Source organism: Rhinatrema bivittatum, chromosome 18 (genome assembly GCF_901001135.1).
Source record: "Rhinatrema bivittatum chromosome 18, aRhiBiv1.1, whole genome shotgun sequence".
Lineage (NCBI taxonomy): Eukaryota > Metazoa > Chordata > Amphibia > Gymnophiona > Rhinatrematidae > Rhinatrema > Rhinatrema bivittatum.
In genome coordinates, this window is record NC_042632.1 from 36,710,958 (window position 1) to 36,726,227 (window position 15,270).

Consider the following 15,270-nt stretch of genomic DNA (forward strand, 5'->3'; position numbering starts at 1 on the left):
GAATACCTAGATGACAACAATTTGCTTCGCTCAAACCAACATGGTTTGGTTTCCATACACAGCACGACATCTCTTCTTCTTTCATCCTTTGACTATTATTTATGATTTTAATTCTAATATAGATTATATTCTAGTATTTCTTAATATTTCTGCCGCCTTTGACACTTTAAGTCATGATATTCTTTTTTCCAACCTTCAACACATAGGTATCACAGGTACTGTTCTACAATGGCTTAAATCTTTTCTGTCTAATAGTCCTCAAAAAATCAGTCTTTGGGAATCTTATTCTAATTGGTATTGCACTAACTCGGGTGTCCCTCAAGGTTCTTCCCTATCTGCTTTCTTATTTAACATCTATCTGCTTCCTCTCTGTCAATTGCTAGCCAGCTTAGGAATACATTTCAAGATTTATGCTAATGACATTCAGTTCACCATTCCTTACACCTCATCATGGCCAAACACCTTGTCATTAATAAATCTATACCTCAAAACCATAAACACATGGCTATCTCACAACCACCTGAAATTAAATATCTCAAAAACCAAAATTATTTATCTATCCACTATTCCCCACTCTACTTGTCATCCCCCAGCTGAATTTATCTTTGAAAACTGTACCATTTTCATTGCTAATTGTGCCCGTAATTTAGGAGTCGTCCACAAATATTTCTGCAGCAGTGAAAAAATCATTCTACAAAATTCATCTGTTAAAAAGATTAAAAACTTTACTATACCCCTCTGATTTCTGCACTGTCCTACAAGCTCTCATCTTGACTACTGTAATTCACTTTATCTTGGTCTCCCAGATATTGCTCTGTGTCCATGTCAACTAATCCAAAATACTTCTGCTCGTCCTATCACTAACATCTCGTAGAGATCACATTACCCCAGTACTTCAAACACCCCATTGGCTCCTGATTTGCCAACGTATTCAATACAAAGTCCTGACAATAATTCACAACCTAATTTACTGTCCATCCACAGTTAGGCTTTGTTCCTCATTAAGATTGTACCAACCATCATATCACTTACGTTCAATTGATAAATGCTTACTTCAAGTTCCTACGATTAAGACTGCTAGACTGGATCTAACAAGAAAACGCGCCTTCTCAGTGGCAGGTCCCACTTTATGAAACTCACTTCCTGACTCCCTCAGATTAATATCAATTTCAAAAGAATTTAATAAGCTCTTAAAACACACATGTTCCGCTGCATTTAGTAAACTCCGAGAGGTATATGAGTTTTTCTTCTTTTATTTCTTATATTTTATAACTTTTTAAGTAATTATTTGATCTTTTTACTTCTCATCTTCTACTCTGTTCCTTTGTATCCTCCTCCTCCTCCTCTTTCCTTTGAATTATATATGTTTCTTTTATTGTGAACCGCTTAGATCTAGCAAAATATTTGTATAGGAGGTATACAAAAGATTTTAAATAAATAAAATAAATAAATAAACACACAGGCACTTTCTCCCACACAGACACAGGGACACTGTTACTAACAGAAACAGAGGCCAACACTCTCATACACACACACACAGGCACTCTCACTCTTACAAATATAGAGGCACTTTCTTACACTCACACAGGCTCTCTCTCACTAACACACACAGGCACTCTCTTTTATACACAGAGGTTCTCTCTCGTTCACCCAGTCACACTCTCTCTCACTCTCACACACATAGGCACTCTCATGCAGACAGGCACTCTCATTCACACACACACACTTTTTGGATGTCTCCCTCTTCCTTGGCTGTCATCTGCATGAAACGCCAGCGGCCCCGCAGGACCGCTTCTTCAGCTATAGGTCCTCTTCTGCTTCACCCATGGCTGGAGACTCAGGACAAGGGCCCAGTGCTAACAATGCCCCCAAATCAGGGGGCTCAATCAGCAAAGTCTGCCCCAGTCTTGGAAGTGATGTTCCAAGCAATCTATACCATGCAGAGTCACAACGTCATGGTGAACCAAAGGGAAAGAAACATTGTACGCTTGGTCACGTTTAACAGTGTTAGGTACAGGATCAAACTTCAGAGGGGGATTGCAGTTATATTTTTCCTATTCCATTTATGTGTAACCGCCTTAAAAGAAATGGACTCATAAACTGAGCTAGACCAGTTTTCTGGGGATACAAGAGGGCTGCCACACATTTTAGGGCTCTATCCCCTCTCTGCGTTTTCAGCCATAGCTACCCACTGTGTAGATTTTTCTCAATTGTACCCTTAAAACGTCTTTGGTTCCCCATGAGGTTCTGATACTGCTCAGGTTCGCTGGAAATGAATTGTTCATTTACCAGAGTTTCTTTTCTTGTTTTTTTTTTTTCCCTACCTTAAGTCTTTATGCTTCAAACCGTTCTAATGCTAAGAGGTATTATTCACCCCCCCCCCCCCCCGCACAAAACATCTGGCTCTAAGAATGTAACGAGCGCCTCACACTTCCCCCTGAAACAAGTACAAGAAACGTAATTATGAGGAACAGAGAGCCCTGCGGCTTCCTTGTCAAACTGATAACGCTGGCTCCTGCCGGAGACGGAGAGAAAGCACCAGCCCTTCCTCACAGCGTCTTAACCTCTAGCGCCCGAGACAAGCAGAGTTATCCCTGCAGCACCTCAGACTCCCCCCCCCCCCCCCCCCCCCTGCTTGCACTTAAGAAGAGTTCAAGGTACAAAGAAAAGTACTTTTTTTCCCCCCATTACCTTTCTCCTGGATTTGAAGCAACTCATTTTGCTGCTTTTGCAGCCCATTCCTGGCCCTTGGCGTCTTGAGGGTGGCTTTTGCCCAGTTCCAGCTTACAAGCCATATAGTGAACGTTCCATGCCCCCTTCTCTTCCTTTCTGGTTCTCTCTAACACCCCCCCAATCCTGAACCTGAAACAGCCTGTGAACTTTATGCTCAGGGAGTACTACACTTACCGTAAATAACCGAAAAGAAGCACCCCCTGGAAACCGGCCTACTCACCAGGCACAAGAAGGCACTAAAGGGACAGGACCTTGTACGAACCTATTCTGGGGGAAAGATAAGACACGAAACAAATGTGGAGGCTGTAAACATTAGGGGGGGGAGCCTGATTTCATAACGTAGCCATCTGTGCTTACTCTTAGGAATAAAATGTGGATTTAAAACGGAAAGCAAAAATTGTTGGTTTCTGCCAGGAAGGTGAATTTGCTGGACCTTGCCTTCACATATAGTTCTTGCAGTAACTCGATTTTCCAAGGGCCATGCATCTACTTCTCTGTATTTTGCAAAATTTTTCAAGTCTCTAGCCCATCTTTCTAACAGTGCTCAAGGCAGCTCACAACGTAATTAAATACAACAAAGTGACAATATTTTCTCTGCAGCATGGGCACGATGTCATGGTTTGAAGATCTCCTGATAGTAGGTTATTTATGCAGTCCAGGAATAGTGCAGAATTAAGGCCGTGGATAATTTTTTCAAAAAGGTTATGGGTACAGGGCTGGCATAAAATTTTGATCCATTTGATGCATTTCTTGCTGGCCAAACACTTTAGCACTATGTAGATAATAAATTATTTTAGTTTGATTAAAGTTCTGTCTTTTTTTCACTTTGCTGACAAGTAAAACATTGCACACCTGTTTGTTTTATTTGTAAGACATATAACCAGTTATTTTGGCTTTTCCCAATTTTGATAGGGTTTGTTTGAAATTAGTAAAAAAAAAATGCATTCTGCCTGTGCAGGAGCACCCCTCCTAAATCTCATTTGTCAAAGTGCAAACCTTGAGCAATTCACTCTTTTAAGAATAACATAACACACTGCCTACCACTTAGGGACTCGGTCAACAGGCATGGCTGTTATGTGCTCTGAACATTTAAAGCATGCATACAGTACAGATAAGTAATCTTTTATCCTTCAGATGCCCTCCTGCTCTCTTTCCATTAGTTCCAATGTATCTCGCTCTTTCCGATGGCAAAGTCAACTTCTTAGTCTGGATTCCCTAACTCAGAACTCCACAGCACTGCCCTTGGTTTTTCCAGATTGTTAGCATACCAAGGCCAGGCTCCGATGTGCAGAACCTGTGGTGGTGATAAAAAGTCAGGTCCTCCAGCCACATCCTCTGGCATTCCAGTTCCTTAATCAGAACATTTGATTGTGGCACTGACCTACTGGATGATTGACACTGAGCTAATAAGTATTTGCTTGATGGGCTGAAATTGGCAGGCCTGACCTTGTTACAGCTGGGATTTCATGCTTTTCTTCTGAGCTCAGGTGCTTTGTTTTTTTCCAGAAACTTCTCCTCTCCTGACTGAAGTTTTATGTTTTCCTTTATATAAAGTAAGTGCTTTCTCTATTTTAATAATATATAATATGCAATAAATTCTAATGTTAATAAAACATTGTACGCTAGTAGACAATTTTATATACATTTTATGAATTAAGGCCTCTTCACACTACAAAACACAACACAATCAAGGTAAAACGGTTCTTGGTCTTGGCGGCTGCCATGTCTGATACACACGTATTAAAATGTTTAAACAACTTCCAGCAGAAATTGGCTAGTGTTGCTATGCAACAGTGGCCATAAAGAGTAAGTAAAATGTTGGTTTTGGCAAAATTTGGCAAAGTATATTGTTTTCCAGCCTTCACCAGTACCTATTGCAGGGGAAGGCATCTCTAGGCCTTGAGTGCTGCAGCTCAGTCGGGTTTTCCGAATATCCGCAATGAATAGGCATGAAATGTATTTGCATGCAGTGGAGGCATTTATTTAAACATTTGTATTCTGCTCTACCTACTGTTTTAGGCGGATAAACAATGTGACATCCATGAAAATACAAAAGCACATTCACAATGTCATCGCAACGTAAAATTCCCCTCAACCTCAGCGGCCTGCGGCACTCAGGGACCAGAGTTGCCGACCCCTGAGCCATTGAAACAGCTGCAAAAATTTCAACAGCGGCAGCAGCAACAACAGAAAAGGTAAGCCACTATCTTTTGATTATTATTGAGCCCCCCAACCTTCCTCCCTCTGGGGAGGCGAATGCTTGCTTGGGAGGATCTCCAGCCCCAGGCAGCAGAGGTTATGTCTGGAAGTGAAATGCAAGTCCTCCTCATTCGCCACTGAGCCTCCAGGCTGGCCCAGCTTTTAAGCACCTCTAACAGTATGTTTAACATGTAATTATGTGCTGCATATTCTGCCACTTCCATGATTACAAATCCAGTAAGATAAGATATCAAATGGAGCCTCCCCGCCACAGAGGAGTCCTACACTTAGAAGCATTAGATTGCCAAAAGTCATCGTTTCCTTTGAAAAGAATCTATTCACTTTATCACCAACCTCTTCGTTGCCCTTGTTTCATTCCTTGTGTTAGTCTATAAAGCTTAAGGGACCACCAGCCTCTATGCCGTTTTTGCTACCATAGACTAGCACAGTACCCCTCTGAGGCACTCTTATTATTGACTTAGCCTTCCATGACCCTCCACATAGAAGCGCAATGTACTTACATCAAAACACAGATGTTAGGTGCTGTTATATCTTGGGTTATAGATGGCCATCGCAAGTGTCCAAGCCACGAGTCATCCATTTATCCGTAAATTAAGATTTTTTTTTTTTCATTTTAATTTCTGCTTGCAAAATGCGTGCCAAAACTAAAGAGTGAAGTTGTCTTAATCTCCCATTCAAATGCATCGCTATCAGGGTCAGGGAATTTTTTAGCAGGGGAAAGTGGAAAAAGGGCAACACCATTGAACAAAGTTTGGCCCCTCTGACGTAATCCCTGAAACATACATATTATTACTCTATGTATGAGCAACGTGGACTTGAAGCTTCGATTTAGGGCCTGATCCACTACCAGGCTAATTTTAAAATGAGCACGCGTGCACGAGCAATTTTAAATCGTGCTTGTATGCTTTAAAATACGACTCCTGCCCATTCGTATGTGCCTGTTCTTATGAGGTTGCTCAAGAAAATGCACTTTGCTGTATCTTTCCTAGAACTTTTCCAGCTTTTACACACATATGTAGGCAGATTTTAAAACCTGCTCGCGCGAGGGACAACCCAGTTTTTCCAATTAGCTCACCAGTTTGCCCAGTTAACATTGAGGTCTTCAAGACTGCTCTGGTTCTTCATCCTGCATGCCCCACAGCTGACTCAGACCCCCTCACCCTGTCCTGTAAGCCCCAAAACTCAAGAACTACAGACTTGCTCCTCATCTGGAGCAGCAGTAAAGTTATGTGGCAAACAAGCCGACACGTGCCACAGTCTCCAGTTTTAAAACCGGAATTATGCGCGCATCTGATGGCCCTGCCCTGGAACACTCATGCTCCACCCCTTTTCTGCCTTCGTATTTTTTATGCACGCACAGGTATATACACACGTACTTCACTGCTTTTTAAAATTCACATTGCTCGCGCGTATGTGGGTATTTTTGCATGAATAACACTTTTAAAATCAACCTCTAAAGTTTCATTCTGTGCCTATGGGAAAAGATCTTGGTACAGGAGTGGCCAACCCTGGTCCTCAAGAACCATATGCAGGTCTGATTTTCAGGATATTCTGATTGAATGTGCATGAAATGTATTTGCATACAGTGGAGGCAGTGCATGCAAAGTGATTTCAGGCGTATTCATTGTGGATATCTCAAGAAAACCAAACTTTTTGTGGTTCTTGAGCAGTGTTTCCCAACCAGCGTGTCAACAGATTTGAGGAGGAGTGCCACAGAAAAGTCACCACTGCCTGATGCTCAGATCCAGGCCAACACCTGGGCTCTGCTCTCAGCACAGCAAGAATCACCATCAATGGCTTTCAAATGCACGGGACCTCCTTTCTTGAGAACGTGCAATCATGCAGGCCTCTTCTTCCCGGCTACTGCATGCATCCTAGAGAGGGGTAATTAATGGGCAGCATGGAGGGCACGGATAGCTGGGACCCTGCACCGGGCAGCCGCCCCTCCTCATCTCCCTCTCCTGATCATCATCTTATCTTATCCCAAGGCCCAGCGAGACAGGGAGATCATGCGCTGAGCAATAAGCATTGGATGTGACTCATTCGGAGTGTTGGGAGCAGCAGAACTGAAGGAGCTCTGGCAGTCACATGCAGCAGTCCAACGTAACTAACGCAGCCGGCTGCCCGCACCCCACTCTCTTCTGCTGCACTTGTATATGGAGAGAACTGATCCACTGTAATGGCTTCGTAAGTGTCTTCGTCCTCTCTTTCCCTGTGTTTTAAAATTTGGAAGACACATGGATGGGGCTTTTGGTGCTTCCCTAGCTTTTTTTTCTGACCATATGAGTCCTCTCTATATTTGCATTGCCTGCCCCATGGGAGCTGGTGCTCCACACAACATTTTTCCTAATGTAGTTGTGCTTTGGGCTTGAAAAGGTTGGGAAATGCTGCTCTTGATGACAGGAGTTGGCTACCCCTGCCTTGATAGATCAGGTCCTGAACATCGAGCATGGAAGGTGTAGAAAACTCTTTAGCTTTATAGTGCAAAGCATGCCCTCAGTAGTTTTGAATCTCTGGTATTAAACTTGACATGGGAACTGTGAACTCAGAGGCTGAAGCGAAGCCGAGACTGTTAAACTTTTCTGTGGCTCTGTGAGTCCTGTATTAGCTGCAATACGATCCCTTGCTCTCTGTGTTGATAGGATGGGCCTGGACTTCCTCTACCCTGAGCTGCAGCAGGGTAGAGCACCAAGTGTTGTGGTTAGCAACGTCAATTACAGCACACATTTGTTTTAAAAAATACTGCTTTTCAAATCTTCGCCCTTGACTGGATCGGGTTGCACGTCCCTGTACGTGAACCAACCCCCTTACTCCTTAAAGAGACTGCAGCCCACTTGTAAAGTCACTGTTGGCTGAAATGCAGTTAAATCTTTATTAAAATAGCTGAAGAAAAAAAACAAACTACAAAAAAATTATAAAGACAAACTAGATGTTAAAAGCAATGCCGCTGAAGCAGACCAGATCAGTCAACACCCCGATTATTAAAGCAGTCATTCAAACATGTGTGAATAAAGGTTAGCTAAGCTGAGTGCTGTTCTCTCTCTCTCTCTCTCACTCCAGGAATACCTCCGTTTCATAGCACACCTTAACCTATACTCACATTCATACCTGGGAACGTTCATGTTGTCATTACCACGAGATTTGGTGTGGATTAGCAGGGAAGGGGGTGCACATCAACCTTCTCTTTCTGCTCCCCCCCCCCCAACACACTCGCACATACATTCTCTCAGTATATATAAATATACTGAGAGAATGTATATATATTCACATTCAGATTTCAGGTTTAGCATGCGTCAGGACTGACTGTACAGGCTCAGCTATGGATTTATTGCACACCACCGTGGAAGGAGCACGTGCTCCAGCACCGAGCTGGTTTTTCTGAAAGGTTACCCCCCTGATGCAGAGAGAGTGCCTCGGGTCTTCATCATGTCAAGTAAAGGGAAGTATGATTCCTTACAAGTTTTAACTGCATTTGTAAATGAAAACAAGGACTATAGGAGCAACAATTGCCAGGCAGAGATGTGGATGAAAGATTATATTCAGTAATTCACGCTCGGTTATGATGGTCCTTTAAGATACCCCAGTTCATACTGAGGAATTGTAAAGAAGCCGTGAATTTAGTGTGAACATTTGTTAGACATTGTGACTAAGATTTCATGCCCGGCGCCTGTGAGAGCCACCAGAGGAGGAAATGCTGCTGCGGCTGCAGCTCCAGCCACGCTGCTGGAAGACAGAGGAGATGGAGCCCTAGAAAGGGGTGTAAAGGGTTATGGTTTGAAACCCCTGGGACACCTTAAAAGACCAGGACCAGGCAGTTAAGACCCAGCCAAAAATGGGACCTCAGGGCGGTTCCCTGGGGAGGAAGAGTAAACACCAAAGCCCAGGGAGGAACAGGTAGGCCCAGAACAGGAGAAAGAAAGCACCAGGAATTATGCCAAAACCTCACATGTTTGATCACCTGGCTTCTGCTGCGTTAACACTTACCTCAGCTTACCTCAGCATAACACTTTACAAGTGTTATGCTGAGGTAAGCAGGCTCATTTGTGCTGCCTTTCTGTTAGTGTAAATAATAAAAGTGTTCTCTGTTGGAAAAAGTCAGAGGCCAGGCCATTTCTGTCCCATCCCTTCCTGAAGCCAGGAGTCTCCTCATGCTATCGCATATGATGGTAGCAGTGGGAATTACTGGTCTAAGCCCAGCATAGACCTGGGACCCAGGTAAACAATTTTTGGCTTCTGAGCCTGTCTGTCGCACCCTTTCCGAGAACTGAATCCATCAGGATAAAAGGGCCTAGCCCTGCTTGATTACAGAGAGAATTTCAGTGAGTCAGAGTCAGACAGGTTAAGATGTTTTTTTTGGGCGGGGGGGGGGGGTTCCTTTCTCTTTCCCTGTTTGTACAAAAGGTCTGGTCTTGGCTTGCCGAGCAACCATGAAGTGCTTATTCCAGGCCTTCACAGAGGGGCAACAGCAGCTACAGACACTTGTACAGGGCCAGTGAGTCCAGGAACAAGCACAAGCATCTATGCCAGCAACAGGTTTCATTGACACAAATAGCGCAAGACAGGCAAGGTATTGCAGCCCGGCCTACCGCGGTGGTCCCAATTATCCTTAAGATGGCTCCAGAAAACAACGTAGACTGGTGAGCCAAAATAAAGACATCTATTCTAGCATGCCGAGACAGACCCACAAGGCTTGGGGGTTTGTCATTATACCTCCAGGTGTGGTGGTTCAACAGCAGCCATACCGGATCCCAGAAGCCAAACGTCATGCAGTGGAGGCTGAGGTGAATGAGATGTCCCAGATCAGTGTGATTGAAGAATCCAGCAGTGACTGGTCTTCCCCATCTTGCTAATTCCCAAACCCAATGGCAGCCTCTGTTTCTGTATTGATTTCCAGAAGATCGATAAGGTCTCAATGCTTGTGGCATATCCAATGCCCCAAGTGCATGAACTTGTTGAAAGGCCGTGAGCCGCCTAGTTTATATCCACACTGGACCTGATAAAGGGATATTGACAGGTAGCCCTTACTTATACAGCAAAAGAGAAGAAGCCTTCTCCACGACCAGAGGACTGTTCCAGTTCACCGTCCTCCTGCTCGAACTGCATGGAATACCTGCCATGTTCCAGGACTTGGTCAACCACCTCCTGTGCCTACACAACTGCTATGCTGTCACCTACCTAGACAGCATCATAGTTAATAGTGAGAACTGGAAACCTTCTTAAAAAAAACCACAAGCAGTACTCAGAAATCTGTAAAAGGCTGGGCTTTTATAGATTACAAGTTATCCCTCTAAATGGCAAATTTCACCATATTCAGCCACTTAGCCAGCTAAATTATAGCTAGATAAATTATTATACGGTTATAATTTAGCCAGATAAAAAAGAGGCATTCCGGGGGCATTTTGGGGAGGAGTTATCAGACTTCACTAACCAATTTTTAACTATAACCAGTTAAGTTATCAGGTCTTGTATGGTAGGATAAATTTCTACTTAACTGGCTATCTACAAAGATAATCAATATCAAAAGATACACCTATGCCGCGAACTGCTGTACTGAACAAAAACAATCAAGAGCTTAAGCTCTGTCGCTGTGCAATTGAATAAACTTTTAAATGAATAATATGTGTTCTGAAATTATTTTAAATAAAGTAAATACCTACACTACCAATGGTGAGAAATTTTTTTAATAGTGTGTGTAAATTTAAAAATATTAAGTGGAGTCAGAGAAAGGTTTCATACATGGTGTAGGTGCCCCGCACCTCCGTAAGGTGAACTTATAATCAACCTTCCTCCTCCTCCTCAATAACTTTTAACGATTCTTTTTTGAAAATTTTTTATGTGAACTTGTGTTGTCCCTAACAACACCTAAAGGACTCTTCCGTGGCAATATAATTTTTAAATGCGTGACCGCAAAAGTTTACTCCATAATACTCAATGAGAATGTCAATAAAGGGTATAAAAACAGACTTCCCCGATTTTGGTTGGTGTGTCCATCTTCTTATAGGTTATCCCAACATGTTTCAGACAAGAATGCCTTTCCTCAGGGGGTTCGATGTTTGCCAGGACCAACTTCACGGAGTCTGCAACCCTCTCCTCGACGGTTTCTCCTGAGCTCGGGATGTTATGCCACAAGGCGATCTTCCTCTGTCGATCGCCGGGATCTTCCTCTGTCGATCCCGAGCTCAGGAAAAACCGTCGAGGAGAGGGTTGCAGACTCCGTGAAGTTGGTCCTGGCAAACATCGAACCCCCTGAGGAAAGGCATTCTTGTCTGAAACATGTTGGGATAACCTATAAGAAGATGGACACACCAACCAAAATCGGGGAAGTCTGTTTTTATACCCTTTATTGACATTCTCATTGAGTATTATGGAGTAACCTTTTGCGGTCACGCATTTAAAAATTATATTGCCACGGAAGAGTCCTTTAGGTGTTGTTAGGGACAACACAAGTTCACATAAAAAATTTTCAAAAAAGAATCGTTAAAAGTTATTGAGGAGGAGGAGGAAGGTTGATGATTATAAGTTCACCTTACGGAGGTGCGGGGCACCTACACCATGTATGAAACCTTTCTCTGACTCCACTTAATATTTTTAAATTTACACACACTATTAAAAAAATTTCTCACCATTGGTAGTGTAGGTATTTACTTTATTTAAAATTTCAGAACACATATTATTCATTTAAAAGTTTATTCAATTGCACAGCGACAGAGCTTAAGCTCTTGATTGTTTTTGTTATCTACAAAGATAGCCAGTTAAGTATCTTCAAAGATATCCGGTTAAGTAGCCTTCGGCCGAGTCTCATCCTCCCCTCCCCTAAATTTAATATATGGTCCTATTGGGCCTTGCACTCCCCATCCCCAGAACCCCCCCCCAAATTAAGATAAAAGTGTGGTGGATCACCGGTTGGACCCACTCCCTCCATCTCTTCCTAATTTCTTTATAGATTTAAGTGGGCTGCCCGAGACCCTCCCGCCCACCATGTTACAGTTTGAAGATACCGGGCCACATGCCCCATCCCCAGGAGTGGGGTACGCACTTACCTGCTCCTGGCGCTCTGGTACTGCATCTGTCAGGACGTACTAGCACTTTGACCAGGGAGGTATTAACAAGTTTCTGCAAATGCAAGAACCATCTTAGAACATCCTCTAGTACTATTTTCTTAAATGACATCAGCAGGAGTAGGGATCTCACTGTAACGGTAAGATTCTCTATCGGTGAGGCGACACAGAGAGAGCAGGAGCACTGTTCTTCTTTCACAGAAGCTGCTCTTGTATTTAGAAACAGTAAAAAAAAAAAACCAAAACAAAACATAGAGGGAAAAATAAGTGTGAATAAGAGAGTGCTTGAGCATTGTTACAAATATTTATTCTCTTTTACAGGAACTGGTTCAGAGGTAAGGTATCAGGAAGTAATAATTAAAAGTAATACTGGCTGAGCCACAGCAGCCTTTTAAGGTGAGTGTGGGAAGATTGTGTAACTCATTTGTAATATCTGAGGCTATCACCTGTTTGGGGAAAAGAGAAATAAAGATACAGTGTACTGTCTACAGCACACGTGGGAAAGTAAGTGCTGCAAGGTTGTGCATCTGTAATAAATAACACCATTAAGATAAAACTGGGAATAGAAAAGCTGTTCTAATAATTATGGAAAACATTGGCAGTAATATATTTCTAGCAAATTTGACTTATGCAATGCAAATGAATATTACTCTCCTGTTTGAGCGGCATACCCAAGCAGCTATCTTAAAAGTTTTCAGCAAAGTGCATGCACCAACTGCAACGGAAAAACGTCTAGCTAGACAAAAACACGAACAATGAGAAAGACCATGACAAAGAAACAAGTATGCATGCACAGATATAGAAAGAAAGAAAAAGACTGAGTTAAGGGAAAACAGAAAATACATTGATATCAGACAGACAAAAGAAGGACAGAGTTAAACATGATAATACGTCAATTCATACTTTCTTTCCATCATCTTTAACAGAGAACAGGAACTTCTGCGATAAGAAGCCTCAACAAAGAATCAAATTCTTTGAAAGATATTTAACTACATAACACATTGATATAAAGTTTGGAAATAAGAATTAATAACATCTGATATTCTAGTCCAACTGATATAGAATCTGTTCTCACTTTTTCTATAACCTATGAAAACAAAAAAAGAGCTCTTATTATCTTGGTTAAGACAATAGTTTGCAGTTTTTTTTAAAGGTGTCTTTTTATAAACTATCTAAATATTTAATTGATATAATACATTCCTGTATTCTCCAGCTCTGTCCCTCTCTCTCTGAATTAATTGTCCAGTCCCCTCTACTATTACACAGTACACTAGAGCTCAAGCGCACTCTCTACTGTCGCACATCTCAATTATGCACTTCCTTCACTTCACAGTAGTTCACCATCCTGTCACTAGTGTTTACTATAATGCAGACATTTCCTGAAATCTCCTATTTGCCTTGTTTGCGTGCCTTGACTAAGTTGTAAGCTGCATGGAGCAGGGGCTGCCTCTTTATCTGTGCCTGTTCAGTGCTGTGTGCATCTAGTTGCACTATGGAAATGATAAGCAGCAGCAATAGCCGTGAAGTTGCTTTGGTAATAGCAGGAGCAGTGATGATATAGCAGTATCACAAAAATGGTAGAAGTCCAGCGCAGCCCTGATCAGGCAGGCATTGTGCTGTTAGACCATAGCCTCACACGAGGAAAGCTGGTATTCCTTCATTGTAACAACCAAATGGAAGCCTAGACCCTCACTCTAAGTACCAAGTTGGCATGAGGTCCCACTCTCCGCAGCAGATGGAACAAGCAAGTGTACGAACACCCTCATATAAACGTTGCCCGACACCAGTGGGCTGACACCAGTGTTGGTTCAGCCTGCAAATGGCTGCTCCAAGGGGTCACAAACAAATGTTAACTATATCGGCAAAAAAAAGCGTTTGTAGTATTTTGCACTACAAAACCAAAAATAAAAGAACATGATCTTATGGCACATATACTCGAACTAAACGTCTCACAGCATTTCAAAACATGACGGGGTCAGATCCTGTTCTTTAGGTCTCTCCGTCCAGCGCTATATGCAAAGCCTCTCTCATTAAAGATGGTAAACCAACCAATAGACACTAATCAGACTATCAACTCGCCTAAACACGGAGAGGAGAATTTGAAAATGTAAAAGCGCTCCCCTGAAAAACCCAGGGGAACAACACATCCACAGCAACATAAGAGATCCAAATTCAGCCGCTATGCGGCTCGGCAAGCTACTTGGTTAAACTTATCTGGCTAATTTATCCTATATATTCAGCGGCAGACCAGATTTCTCTGGTACCACTCTTTCAGTTATTGAAATGTTTATGCTGCACTATATTTTTCTCTTTTAGCCATCACTCGAATGTATTCTTGTAAAAGGACGTTTGTTTGTTTGGTTTTTTAGTGGAGCTGGCTCTTACTTTTGCACCAGATCACTGATTTTGGGGAGCACGGGTTCCAGAAACGATGCAGTATGTTCTCTCCATTGCGTTGACTGACGTAAGTTGGGTTAGCGGGTAGCTAAACTGTGCCGTGGTCACCCCTAGGGCACTTGCACGGACCGACACTAAAGATGTATATAGAGCTGCTGAAATGTGTGTCTAGGGGAGCCTTTTAGACCAGTTCTGGCCTTCTGACACCTCTCCCCATCTATTTTGGTAACCTTAGTGCTGTGGTAGACCTGTAAAGATCAAATGATTAAGGGGAGGAAGCTTGCAAAGGGGGAAAAAAAAAAAGAAAGACGTGATAGAACAAGGGGTTTTTTTTGGTTTGGGTTTTTTTTTAACAAAGTAGGCCAATGTTATGATCATAGTCTTCCCATGTATGCAGTTCTGTAATAAGCAGCCATGCTGCTTGCCTGATCAGGTGCCCGTGGCCTGAGATTCTCACCCTGGATGGATGCTCAGTCTCACATGTACAGTTCCCATGCTGATGAATCTGCCTAGACTGTGTTTTCTGTCTCCGGGGCCTTGCTCTGATATTTCGCAGGTCGGCCAAGAGTGAAAACCAATCTACTGTAAGTGAGCGACTCTTTTGTGCTCCTGCCAAGGGCATGGGGAAGATCGTGACTGCTCAGGGATGCAGGGTAGAGGCAGCTATTTTTAACCCACTTTTAAGCCTGCGTGGCGAAGGCTGATAAGTGAAGCAGTTGTCACTGCCTGAGCGGAATACTGCGTGTGACATGTTCCATGTACACATCTGTCTCTCCCAGTCCTGCCCCACTACTAAATATGGAAACACATCGCTCTCTAAAAATATACTCCTGTTGAAGATTTGTGTGACCTTCCTGAGTGA

General features: G+C 42.8%; 1 protein-coding gene across 1 annotated transcript in view; it reads right to left on the bottom strand.

Annotated features, from left to right (window-relative positions):
• CCDC69 (coiled-coil domain containing 69) overlaps positions 1-12,123 on the bottom strand; it is a 49,164-nt gene extending 37,041 nt beyond the window's left edge. The window contains exons 1-2 of the mRNA XM_029583442.1: positions 12,106-12,123; positions 11,994-12,032 (exon numbers count right to left, since the gene is read on the bottom strand). Coding sequence (XP_029439302.1) covers positions 11,994-12,032; positions 12,106-12,123 — 57 coding nt within the window. The remainder of the gene's footprint in view (positions 1-11,993; positions 12,033-12,105) is intronic.
• Positions 12,124-15,270: the final 3,147 nt, after the last annotated feature.